We start from the raw sequence: 14,270 nt of genomic DNA on the forward strand, positions 1-14,270 counted from the left end.
TTAATAATCAAAAGGTCATCAGAAGGGAGCAGGGACCCCCCCCAATTTGCCTGAAATAAATTGTGCATCTATGTCTGAACATAATAAAATACCTGCAGCATTAAAATACTGTTTTAGGTTACCCTTGACTCCTTACACTTGCTATGAAAGACACTTTGGATGCATGGATTATTCTCATACAAGGAGGTCTCTCGTTTCAGTGTGTGCTGCACAGAACAGGTATTCAAATCTCTCTTTGTGCTGGAGCGAACACGCAGAGCAGTGAGAGAGAAAGAGGCAGACTCTTATAATTGTGATTAATGACATGGGCTAAAACCATGGGCTTCCTGGAGAAAGCATGGTCTGGATCTGAAACATTGCAGATCTTGAAAACTCCACACTGCTCGCGGGTGGAGAGGAATAATGCTAACACAAGAAATGCAACGTTCAACCTTTCTCCCATTCAGAGCAGCATCCAGAAGTTAACTAGCACTCATGGCACTGTTCCTAGTCATTTACTTCCACTGAAGAGTCAGTGAGATACCTGCACTTACCACAATAAATCACCACTCCTGGTGTCATTCAGTACCATTCCCCAGCTATTGATCTACCATAAAGCCTAATCCATTCCACCTTTGATGGATTCATTACCCCTAATGGGGCCATTTTACATCATTTGCTACCAGTGACACATGGTCTCTTTAGGAATTCATTAAGATCCATGGTGTTTTTATTTAATGCTGCTTCCCGCGATGGGAGTCTGGCATGATACATGTCGTGCTGTTTAATATATTGCATGGATCCTGCAATGGTCATTACTATTAGAAGCTAGGGCCAGCAACTAGAGCTAATGTGCCTGGGGGTATGGAGGCTACAAGATGTTGGAGGGTATAAATAACTGAACCCCTGAGGTAGCATGACTGGGAGGCTGACTAAGGAGGCTGTGTGGTCCAGTGGTTAAAGAAAAGGGCTTGTAACCAGGAGGTCCCCGGTTCAAATCCCACCTCAGCCACTGACTCACTGTGTGACCCTGAGCAAGTCACTTAACCTCCTTGTGCTCCGTCTTTCAGGTAGACGTAATTGTAAGTGACTCTGCAGCTGATGCATAGTTCACACACCCTAGTCTCTGTAAGTCGCCTTGGATAAAGGCGTCTGCTAAATAAACAAATAATAATAATAATGACTGGACAGAGATTGCTTTGCATGAGATATTTAAATAGTTTACAAGATGGTTTCTTAAGAATGGGGTTCAACATACTACAAGGGGGAGGGAGGGGTCTCTTCTAGAACAAAATAACCAACATCATCCAAGGAACATAGTCTGGATTTCAACTGACTTGGAGTTGGAACAGTGGCATCTCCTATAGGGGACAGGTGCAGCTCAGCTGACAAGGAAAATTAGTTTAGTTTGCTCAGTCTGCAGTGAAAATAATTGTAAGACAGTTCCTATCATGCTTGCAAATAAGAACTCTAGCATCATTTCCACTGCTGCCATATTCCAGACATATCTTTGAACTGACTTCTGAGCCTATACAGCAATGCAGATGGTCTTTGTCAGCTTTAGTAAGGCCAGTGGCAGAATGCTTTACAGTTATTTAATGGTATTAGCCAGTGCTGATTGCCATGACAAAATAAATTGTGCTTTGTGGTGTGTTCATGTTAATGGATGGTGCTGAGCAGTAATTGATGTCTCAGTGCTAAAACAAACCTATTATATACAAAGTCAGTGGTGGCTAGTGTTATTTACGGCATGCATTTAAGGTGCATCTTGTGCTAATGCAAAGTCTGGTGACCTTGCAATGGTAGTGATTTAACGTGAACTTGTTTCATCTACAGTGTATGCTGCCCTCCAGCAGGTATTGGGTAAAGAATGAAAACAAGCAGAATGACTGGATGGAGAATCTGCATTTCGCCCCTAAAAAATACATTTCTGCAATGGCAGCTGCCAAGACCTTTATAAAAGATAGTACATGTGCACGTGAATTTGCACTGCACTGTGATTGTATCATGCTTTACTACACTTTGCTACATTTTTACCATGGTATACTGCAGTAAAATGTTATAAGACGAATGGTACACCATTCACCTTGCTGTGGTTTCATTTAAAGAAATGTCATTTTGGGGGGATAAAGCAGACGTTGTGCATTGGTAGTAAATACACAGATCACATTTGGGGCACCACTGGGACAGTTGGGACAGTGGGACAGTTTCCTCTGCTGTATGTATCTGAAAAGGGGGTATTATTAGGGATGGAACTGGAACTGGGTAAAACCACAGCCGATCCCCGTCATTCTCATATTATGTATCTTCCATGAGATATTAGATTGCGGTGTGTATTTGTATTACTTGCTGCTGGAATAAGCTATAATAATCCCCCTCCCCACGTTCAGTCACACTTGTTTTTCTTGGGTATTTAATCAGACAAATACAGTATCTGTAATGGAACAACTTAGCATTTTTGTTTGTGTTTTGTTTATCGCAGTTTTCCATCTATTTTCTCTGTGTTACCTAGAAAAAAAGCACATTGTAGAAGAATTAAATATTGCGAGTTGCTGTGGGCAGTAATTCATTTCTCAAAGTGTAAAGTGAATAGGATTCAGTGGTGCCGTGAATGATAATGTGAGCCTTTCAGTGGTGTGGCTTAATGAGCAGAGAAAAACAAGGAATTAGAAAGGGTTCAAAGTTCGTATTTAAGTAGATAAATAATGGGATCTTTTATTTCCATTTGGGCCCGGTTTACCTTTTTTTTGCCCATGACTTTACCATTTCAACATACTTAAAATAATCCAATACTTCAACCTGCCTGATGTCAACCGGAATAGAGCTCCAAAAAAGAGGAGCATGACAGAAAAAAGCTCAGGCTCTAGTTGATTGAAGATGATTTGAAGAACGAGTTCTGCATTTTCTGATCACAAAGAACAAATAGGAATATACAGAGTTAGTAATTCTTGGAGACAGGATGGCTCTAATCCATGAAGGACCTACGTAAAGTTATTACGGCAATTTTAAAATCAATTTGGTAACACCACTGTAAGGACCTAAGCACAGCTCGAGTGTGGCAAACAAAATGCAGTTGTTGTTATAAAACATTATTTTTATATAAAATTTGAATCCTGTACCGTGAATCTTTTCCATGACAAAAAAAAAATGACAGCACCTCATAGGTCATGCTGCTGTATTATAAAACTAGCAACAATTCAGGCGGTTCAAGGGTAACACGTTACATTAAGTATCTCTAAATACTGTGTATTTGCATAGTAGTTACTTAGTAAATACATGTGTACTTACACATGATTACAATGTTAGTATGCATAGTTACAATGTCCTTTTTGCACAATATAAGTAAGTACACAATTGTATCATAAAAGGGTGAGGTTTAGGGTTAGAGTTAGGGTTAGATCGTGCAAAAAAAGATTTACACATCAAGTATATTGTAACTATGCCTAATAACATTGTAATTATGTGTAAGTCCACATGTATTTACTAAGTAACTACTATGTACATACACAGTAATTAGAGACGCTTAATATAAAGTGCTACCGGTTCAAGTTACATCTCTTTCGTTGTTTTTTTCTTCTGAGTGTCAGCGCCATCTAGTGCAGAGCAGTATATTGGCAGCAATACAAAAGGTAATTTGATCCACAGCAGTAGATCGCTAGACGGCTCTGGCTTTTACTTCTCAATCGACAGCTCCAAAACTCATGAAAGAAGATTAAAAGGCATGAGAAATGTAATACTGTGGAAAGGGCACCACACACTACCCCAAATGACTTGATAAGGAATCAGATGAAAGGCCAGCAATGTGTCACTTCTGCACTTCATGCTCTTTAATGATTTATCCAATCAGCAACATTGATAAATCAATTGGAGGCTCTCTCAACCTTTACCAGCTTGCAGCAACAAACCTATTTATTTATTTATTTATTTATCTACATTTATTAAACATGTATTTAACCAAGGAATGACATATTGAGACTACAGGCCATAGTCTATGGGTTTGTTTCGCCTGTGTGTGCGTTCAGTTATGATTTTGACAAGCCTTTACAAACCTGGCTGTCAATGTTTCATTAATAATACAGCTAGAGTATCTAAGTCCAGATACATGCAATGGTTATATATGGATATATGCATGCAATGGTGCTAACAGAACCATTCCTTTAGTTCAAGACATTCTTGTTTTTGGTGCAAAAAGTCATGGGTTCAAGCCTAGATTTTTTCAAGAAGCAGGCTGATATATATTCCTCTGACCTTTGCTATCAGAGCATGTAAGCAGTTATTGCATAGTAAACAAAAGGTCCAAATTGCATCAGCTGGTTCAAAATTGAATTGATGACCCCTGTAAAGTGCCGCGCCCAGCCCATTCCAGACAGCTGCCATGCTGAGGCGCTAGGGAGCAGTGCTGTAGGAAAGCTGTTCTGGTACTTTGTTCTATAGTCAGAACCTTGACTTAAGAATTAATGTAAGAATCTTCACAGATTTGTTATGAAAATGCTTATATGGTGCCCGACCAGTCTAATATCGGTGCCTGGGCACTAATGAAGCGATCTGTTTTCTGTGTGGAAATCAAATTCTTTCCATTGAATTGGCACTAGGAACAAAACAATCAGTGTTCAATTCCCTACATACCAGTTTTGATGGTACACTCCGAATCAGAGTCTCTGATAACGGGCGCATATTTTAAATGTTTAGAGAGACAATACAGTCTGATTTCAGTCAGTCATCCTTCTGATGTAATGAAGAGAACATTAGGGACTTCTGTCACAAACTACAGTACTACTTTAAGAAGGCTAACAATGTTTTTAGTAAAAGCGCATCCTATGACTGTGGACATAAACCCGTGTTTAAAGCTTCTTTGTATATCGGGCAGTGCAGAGACCCAGGGATTGGAATGAATGACTGCCCTTGCAACTGGCTTACACTTATTATGGCACTTTGTGCCCTGGGGGTAACATTGTAAATTTGCAGGGGGAAAAAGTGTATGCTAAGCTATGATTTGGTGGGGGAGGAATGAGGTGCTGGTGGGCTGGAATGTGTGTCCACGTTTTTCCTGTGTCTCTGATTTAGATGGGGGAGGTTAATCAAGGGCAGTGCTAGTAGATTTTTTTGTTGTGTTTCAAATGAGCCAAAATATGCACTTGCTTGCTTTGGTTGATCCCTGGAGCCAGCATCACCACCGTTGTGTGTGTGCCAGGGAGGGTGCAGATAGGCTGATCACTGGAGCTAGCATAAAACTTCAGCTCCATTACCTGGAGGAAAAGTGCTGAAGGCTCATATATTACAGCGAAGATGTGGGTTGGTCCCTACCACTACGATCTAATTTTATCTGAGAGAAAGCTGAGTCCAATATTAGCATGAGGTAAATAACAGTTACTCTCTTGCAATTAAAATCGGTAACACTTTTACATTGTGTCTCTAATTACTGTGTATTTACATAGTTGTTACATAGTAAATAAATGTGTACTTACACATGTGTACTTACAATGTACTTAATGTGTAAATATTTGTGCACGATATATGTAAGTAAACAATTGTATCAGAAAAGGGCTAGGGTTAGGGTTAGATACCGTTAGGGTTAGATCAGTGTTAGGGTTAAGGTTAGTACTGGAGTTATATCATGCAAAAAATACACATTAATTGCATTGGAACTGTGCATAATAACAGTGTAATTATGTGTAAGTGCACATGTATTTACTATGTTACTTTGTAAATACACAGTAAAGTGTTACCTACAAATCTACTGGTTACTTTTAGTATTCCTGCAGTTGCAGATTCGTCTCTCAGTCTGGGGTGATGTTGAGGTGTCCTCTCTCTCTCTCTCTCCTGTACAGGATACCCCCGTTACTCAGTAGTTGGGGACCACAGCGCCGGAGAGCATCACTTGAAGATCCAGAGAGTGGAGCTGATGGACGATGCTATCTATGAATGCCAGGCAATCCAGGCAGCCATGAGGTCACGCCCGGCCAGGCTCACTGTGCTTGGTGAGTGCTGTAGAGCTCCTTCAGGAAGGGTTGTGTTCAAAGAGATTGGGAGAGAAAACTAACACTCTGGTACCAAGGGAGAGATTCAGTCACAAAATACAGTAACTTCTCATGCTGTGTCTTCAATGCATATTTTAATTTTAAAAATAAAGCACAATGTTAAACTATTTTAATTTAGGAAACGTATACAGTATAGGCAGCATAATAGAACACACACATATATATATATAGGGAGAGAGAGAGAGAGAGAGAGAGAGAGAAAGAGAGAGATTTGTTTTAAGTATACTATGTTGTTTTTGTTTAATTTACTTCATGTAACATTTACATATGTTTTAAATGTTCTTTTAAATTCTAAAGCTGGAATTTACCCATCATTGCTTTGGCAACACGAGTAATAATCAGTTATGCTAATAAAGCACTTAAACTTGAAATTGAAAAATTGAGAGAGAGAGAGAGAGAGAGAGAGAGAGAGAGAGAGAGAGAGATTTATCTCAGTTAAATTTACAGTTCCAGTCTCTCTTCTCTTTATCTCTCTACAGCATATATCTTACACCCACTTACTTTCCTCTCTTCTCCCTCCATCCACCTCTCTCTCTTCCTCCTGTCTTCTTCTCTCATCCCTCTCCCTCCCCCATCTGCTGTATATCTTCATCCTCTTTCCTCTCTCCTCCCTCTTTCAGTCTCCTCTCCCCTCACTCTCTCCCTCCTCCTCTCCTCCTCTCTCGAGCAGGCGAGTGAGTGAGTGAGTGAGCGAGGTTGCTGAAGCATGGTATCACCGTGTCGAACGGCCGGTCTGCGCTATTGATCTCTCCTAATGAAAAGTGAAACTAATGATCTGTAGGGGACGCAGCAGTCGGCAAGAAAAGAGAAGACAAATTAGAGCCCGGCATCCTTCATTACGGCACGCTGCTTGCAAAGGGAAATGAAACGATTTTATTTTTGAAACACTGGAGGAGGGCATCGTTTGCCTTTTTTCAGTTGAGTTTTATACCTTTTTGTTTCCAGCTAAGCCCGATCTGAACACCACTCCTAACAAAGACACATGTTTAAAAAACGCCCCCATCTAGACCGGGTCGACCCCATTGGGTTGGGGTTAATTAAAATGTTTAGAACACCAAAATCTTTTCGTGTTTGAGTTGGGGTTGTCTCGCGCATGATCCCATCGCAATGCAGAACATTCACTGAACCCGAACCCAATCTGAAGAAGATAAATCGAAAACACAAGCAGTGAGCAGCAACGTCTCAGTGCACGTCGGTCTCATTTGTTTAATTCTAACATAGTGTGAGAGAGCGAGAGAGAGGTTGAAAGGTTCTATTGTCACATGGCTTGAATGGAATGAAGACGTAGCTGGCAGGTCTCCAGGCAGCTGGTATTGTTCAAGCTCAAAGCAAGCTGAAATCCAGGTAAAGATGGAAATAATAAAAATGCTGACAATCAGTACTGGAGCTTCAGAACCACTTAGAGCGATTGCAATTTCATGAAAGATCATAGAAACACACGCCATAACACTGTCAACAGGGAGTGGGCAGCCAGAACCGCACTGGTGGAAAAAAAGTTGCAAGGTTGATATTGTTCTGAAGGGACTTGTGACCACTGGCCATTGTTAAAGCTCTTCTCCAGAATGGCCCACAGATTGGTGACTTTAGAAGCTATGCTCACAACCCCTGTACGGTGTGCTCCAAAAAGAAAGCAGATTCATGCATGCACACTACAATCATCCAGTGGAAATACTGTATCCATGCACACTCCGGTAAGTTTATTGACATGTCTCTCAGGGAGTCTCGCTTGAATGCACAACAATTCTGCCAAACTGCACGGATCACGAACTGTGTCACTTGCTTTGTGGTTTTTCACCGACCGTTAAGAAAACAGAGTGCATGAGCAAGGATCATATTGCAGTAAAACTATACAAAATGTGGTGAACTTTAAAAAGAGGAAAGAGTCTGGATGAAGTGGAGATTAGTAAATTACCTGCTTGACCTTTGCCCTCTGTTGGATATGATAGGAGTACCCCCGTCTGCTCCGCTGCTGAATTAAACATGAGCCCCAGGAACGATCAGGGGACCCCTGAGGCTAATTATTTCCCCAGCAAACCCCAAAGCTAGCCAGTCAACCTGCAAATAAAATTCAGCTCCTCAGCAGTCAATAAACGTCAGTCCAGGCCTGCAGGGGAGGCAGCGATGACGACATAAAGGTCACCTCTGCTTTTAAATGGACCTGGGAGAGCGGCCATAGGAAGTTTTTCAGTTTCCACTATTGGTAACATTTACCTTGAACACAGCTGCTCGCTGTTCACACACCAGATCTCATCTCTGCAGATGGAGCTTGTATTGATCTTTCTGTGTTTGACATTTGGAGCGCTGTTAAACACACATGCTGTTCTGTTAATTATTTTATTTTATTATTATTGTGTGTATATATATATATATATATATATATATATATATATATATATATATACAAAAGTTCACAGTTTTAATAATTCTCTTGCTTTGCCAGTGTCACCCCACCAACCTGAACCCTAAATCTAAGAACTGAAGATGGGTGGGCGTCCCACAATATGACGATCACTTTTACTGAACAATAGAGGTTGCTGTTAATAAAAGGCTTGTCCAGCACACCCTGTGAGCCTCCTGTAGCTTGTTTATTTATAAGCACCACACTTAACCATACAGTCTTACAAGTGACATTTCTAAAGCTTGGTGGTCTTCAGTTTAATATCCCTGTTTCCTCCTCACAGCCGAGCCATGAAAGCAGATGTTTTAAGACCTTGCAAGTCTCACACCACCGCAATGTACATTAAATAGAATATGTGTGTTGTTTTACAAAAGAGTAGTTTCTAAAACCTCTTGGGGACCCCCTGGGTAACCTTTGCAGAGACCCAGGGGTATCCCCAGTTTGAGAACCACTGCTGTAAAATAACTTCTGGGTGAAGCATTTTGTTGGTTATGGCTCTGACATTACTCAAGGAGATAACTAGTGATATTAAACCATCATGTATCTTCTGTATAGTTGATGACTCAGGAAGACTCATTTTTCATATGCTGTGCAACAGATCCATCAAGCTTTTACAGATGAGGTTTACTGCACAATTTACACACAGTGGGCATGATGAACAATCACTGCACAACAATGGGATGAACAGGTGTGTCAATATTGTGAGGGCCTTGGGCTGTGTAGGAGTAGAACGGTACTCCTTCATACATCATGCTGTATACAATTGACTATAGCTGCCTTTGCTTCTTGCTTCCTTTTTTTCTCTACTTGCTAAGATGATTGATGGACTGCCTGATGCATGGTGTCATTATTCTTTATTCCTCGCTCCAACACCATTTTCTGTGAATCCAATGTTCTCCTTCTTATTTAATTTTGTAATGCCGCAGTGGTTTTTCAAAGGTTGACTGCTGTCTCCCAAATAAGCCTGCAACTTGTTTTGAGAGTCAAAGATAGCCCAGCATGTTCCACTCTACTTGTTTACGGTTGCCGGTGTTTGGAAAATGATTTTATTACCTTTTCAAAAAAGTGTGTAGTTCTTAGTTCTTATCCCACCGTCGACCTGGCCCTTTAACTCTTTTGTGAGAGACAGCCCTGCTGGAAATAAGAGATTCAGAGGTCCTATTTGTGTATTTCCGGTAGATGACCACATTAGGAGATAGTCATGAATGAGATGTTGCAATGTTACTGCTGCGCTGTAAGACAGACCTACACTGTGCAGTTAACAAACATTTTCACACAAAATCTTTACAAAGTAAGAGAAATGGCGACATCGAAGGCACACGGACCTATTTTCTGATTAATATATATTTGCTTTTTGTGTTTGTGGATCAAAAGCACAAGACCAGAGCTGTTTAGGGTTATGTTGCCCTGGTCACCACCTTGCTGGCTATTCAAGCCACAGTGAACAGCCCCATCTTGTGCCACATGATCAGGGTGCCTGGGACTAATAATTTTAATGGGATTTTTTTTTTTCTTATCCATTTTCTAAAAAGCATTTCTCTTTTTCTGTGGTTTTTGTTATCTGTATTGAACAGGGTGAGTTTCAGAATATTTCACTTTTTTTATTTGTCTCCTAAAAATGTGTTATTTGGGGGACTAAAGTGATTTCGATGCACCCCACAACCTGCTTTTATACCCTGGCGAATGCAGAACAAATACACCCCACAAAGTTTGGTCGTTCAGTGTTGTTAAATATTACAGCCAACGGCTGCATTTCCAGATCATGCTTGGGACTAGACAGGAATCCAATCTGGGTGTGTATTGAACTTTATGGTACATTTATTAAATGGCAATGTTTCAGGGATCGTTTCCTTTCTGAAGACAAATTGGCTGAAGTCAAATGCTTTTTATAATTCTGTCTTGTAAACAAACAGGCATAGAGGCAGAAGCGAGTAATAAACCACAGTGCAGTCAGTTGCATTGAAGGCAGCTACTGTATCAAGCAAACCCATACAATTAAAACTAGGGCTGTGCTTCTCCAATCCAATCGAAAGCATCAGTTATTGAGAATGGGCTCTGTGTTCAGACCAGTAAACAGCCACGGAGAGCAGCCGGCAGCTTTCAGATTGAGAGCCCTGCTGGAAACGTCTCTAAACGCACTGTGTTTGTCACCTTGCAGCTCCTATGCATTCGTCTCTTGGAAGCGGGACTGGAGCGTTTGACGGGCGCGAGTTGAAAGCAATGCGGCATTTCAACAGATGTCACTCGTTCCTGAAAGAAAAGAAAAAGAAACAGCCTTGAGATCTGTCATTTCCAACCTGGCATGGCTGCGCAAACAAATGCTCTTCCATTTTCATCATGCGTTGCCAAGATTACAAATTAAGAGTCATTTTATTCCAGAAAATGTTCTGGCACTTTACTTTTATATGCTGACAGTGTTTGAGTTTGTATGTGATGCTTAATCAAATTAGGCACCAAAATATCATTCAGACATTACACTCTCTTGGTTAAAGGACACCTTTTCAAATGTAAGAATGTAAGAATGTAAGAATGCTGTAATGTGTCCAGCATATATACAATGAACATTTCAACATAAGTGTTGGTAAAACCAACTAAGAAAAAAAAAATCTATTCTATGCAAATATCTTCTTTCTTTCTTTCTTTCTTTCTTTCTTTCTTTCTTTCTTTCTTTCCGTATTGTGATGTAATACAGTTTAACAAGCCATGAATCATGTTTGATTTGAGACTTGCCCTCCAAACTTTTTTGTTCCCCCTCCCCAAGATACAAATAATTATAATAATCAAATCATAAGTCTGAGACTTTAGATTTTCAGTGGCACCACTGGATACAAAATCTGCTACGTTTCCTATGTTTTAATTAAAACTTGTTATTGTAACTACTCACTGGGGACTCAGATTCCGAGTAAAGGTACCTTGATCTGGTATACTTAGGCATCCATATGTACTAATTTCAAGAATGCTTTTTATAGACAATGTCCAAGCAAAAAAGTACACATGCTAGCTATTGCTACATATACAGTATATATATATATATATATATATATATATACAGTATATATATATATATATATATATATATATATATATATATATATATATATATATATATATATATATATATATATAAAATAAGTAAATTCATATAAATATAGAAAACATAAAAAATATATACAAGTAAGGTGTAAGGGCAAGAAAAACAAACGCAGAAAGAAATGTGCAGTTTGACCATTAAACAGTGATTCTGTAAAGCAAACCCGTAATTACAAGAGGACAATCACTCTGTGCCACTAGCCAGCTATTGAATGGCTACGGTAAAGTGCTCATTTGGAACCATTTAGGGGTGTGCCGAGTTTGCAAACAGCCCAGTAATGGTGATTGGTAACGAGCCTTCGAGCTGCTGCCAGGGATGCAAGTGACTGTGGTGAGGGGAAACCCCAACCGTAGCACTAAAAAACTGGATCTGAGAAGGGAATTGGTTTCTGTGATACGGCCTCTCCATGGATAGCATAGGGTGCATTTCTGTATGACTTGGCAATTGCCCCCATGTGATAGTACAGGACTGACCCTTTTCCTCAATAGATTAGCAAGTTGATAGCTGGCTTACCCTTTTAGGCAGCTAGCATTTTTCATTTGCATTACAATCTACACATGACCTACCTATTGAACAACAGAGAACGTGTGGGTTTTGCACTGATGGATAACTTGGGATCATAGCACCCTAATGGCAATAGCTTAGTAAGGAGCCACTGTGTTGAATATCATTTGGTACAGGTACCCAGTATTACTGCACGTTGATGGTGTAAAATAGATTGATTCGAACATACTGCAGGAATGTGAAAAAGCATTTTGCTCAGTCCATGCACGGCTCAGTGCACATCCTTGAGTCACAGACTCACAGATGCAGGAGGCCGGCTGTGACAGCGCTGCAGACGGAGAGCACCATTTGCAGTATGTTTTCCGCCATGCCCCCTTTGGTGTCATAAAGTCATTTCAGACACATCCAGCTGAAATGCGGTTTGGATGATAAAAATGGCTTCCGACTCATTTCGTTCCCATCTCCCAGCAGTGCGCTCATTGCTCGGAGGCAGTGGTGCTCATCGTACTTGATGGGATTAGATCTCCCCAGCATTGCGACCGCGGGCATACACTTGGCTAAGTGAACACGGAGCACTTAACGAGGTTCTGCAAGCCTTGCTGGCCCCATTTTATTGTATGTGATTTCATTTATTTTGAGCTTTGAGCTTGCACACACACACACTCACACACTCACACATTCGTTTAAGAAATGGCATGCCTCTGTGATGCAATGGTGAAGTCAAGATCGCTTTGCAGAAAGACTGCTCTGGGTGAGGTGTCTTCACTGTAAATGCAGTAAATTGGTGCACACACAGTGGTGTAGCTGGACTGCTGTTTAAAAGTGGGGTTGATATATATTCCCTGCCCCACTGACTGGGGATTTCTTATGCTTAGTAACAGGGATATTGTGGAGCCACATATATTGGGTAACATATTGTGTCTCTAATTACTGTGCATTAACATAGTAGTTACATAGTAAATGCATGTGTACTTACACATAATTACAATGTTATTATGCATATTTACAATGTACTTAATGTGTACATCTTTTTGCAGGATATATGTAAGTACACAATTGTATCAGAAAAGGGTTAGGGTTAGGGTTATATCGTGCAAAAATATATTCACATTAAGTACATTGTAATTATGCATAATAACATTTTAATATGTGTAAGTACACATGTATTTACTAAGTAACTACTATGTCAATACACAGTAATTGGAGACGCTTAATGTAAAGTGCTACTTATTTACAGATGTAGGTCATGGCGATTAATTTTTTTTATGATATCGATCGCTCTAATTTTGTATTCACAGGGACCGCAATGTACGTTTCTTCCAAAAGCTTAGACAATGTAAACAGCCTTTTTTGACAGCTACTAATATCACCCCATAGGCTGGTACTGCACCGAAGCAGATTCTGAATAGGGGGAAGCTTGAGGGGGCAATACAGAAGCAAGAAATGAAACCACTTGCATCCTTTTAAAAATGGCATTTAAAAGCATACTGAAATTTGAATGGACTACTGTACCGTACGTGATCCAAATCTAAAACACATCAATGGAGTAAACGTGTACAGATTCAACACAGAAAGACCATTCTAAAGTCTTTTAATACCCCAGGTTAGTTATCAGCCAGTGGTACCGGAGGAAACTTTGGAACACTTTATTTCATCTGTGATTTTATGCTTGTTATAGCCTACAAAGTATGGTGTTAACTGTAATTAAGAGGTGATCTGTAAATTAAGTTTAATATAGTCTAGTTAATCATAAATAATAATTGCTTTTTAAGTCAATCATTAAAAAGTGTAGCTTGTAAAATACATATCCCTGCCAATTAAAGCAGTTGTAGAGAAATGTATTATTTTAATTAAAAATAGATTCAGTGAAGTTAGTAGATATGTATTCATACATGCATTGAGGCTCTTTAAATAATTTGGCACATGGAGGACCACACATCGCTGATGTTCAGTGCAAGATCTGATATTCACTGCTAATGGCAAAGCAATGGTTTTGCACCCAGGGCAATGGTAGCACAGGAGTTTCTACAAAGGCTGTAATGAATTGGCATCTCAGGCCATTGAATTGAATGGAAAGGCAAGGGCTGGACACGAAGCACAAACCATGCGGTTCAAAGACGAACGTCTTACCATTCAGCTGAAGAGCAAGCCCTGTAGTGGAGAGGTCAGTACGGGTCTTATGCTGATGTCAGTATTTTTAACTCATCAGCCACTAGGAGAAGATTCATCACACAGTGCGCTTACATATCAGAACTACAGT

General features: G+C 40.1%; 1 protein-coding gene across 2 annotated transcripts in view; it reads left to right on the plus strand.

Moving 5' to 3' along the window:
- LOC131707258 (kin of IRRE-like protein 3) overlaps window positions 1–14,270 on the plus strand; it is a 159,458-nt gene that overhangs the window by 104,260 nt on the left and 40,928 nt on the right. For both annotated transcript variants that reach the window (XM_059009571.1, XM_059009570.1), the window contains exon 3: window positions 5,808–5,957. In XM_059009571.1, the coding sequence (XP_058865554.1) occupies window positions 5,808–5,957 (150 nt within the window). The remainder of the gene's footprint in view (window positions 1–5,807; window positions 5,958–14,270) is intronic.

Source organism: Acipenser ruthenus, chromosome 39 (assembly GCF_902713425.1).
Source record: "Acipenser ruthenus chromosome 39, fAciRut3.2 maternal haplotype, whole genome shotgun sequence".
In the NCBI taxonomy this organism is placed as follows: Eukaryota; Metazoa; Chordata; class Actinopteri; order Acipenseriformes; family Acipenseridae; genus Acipenser; species Acipenser ruthenus.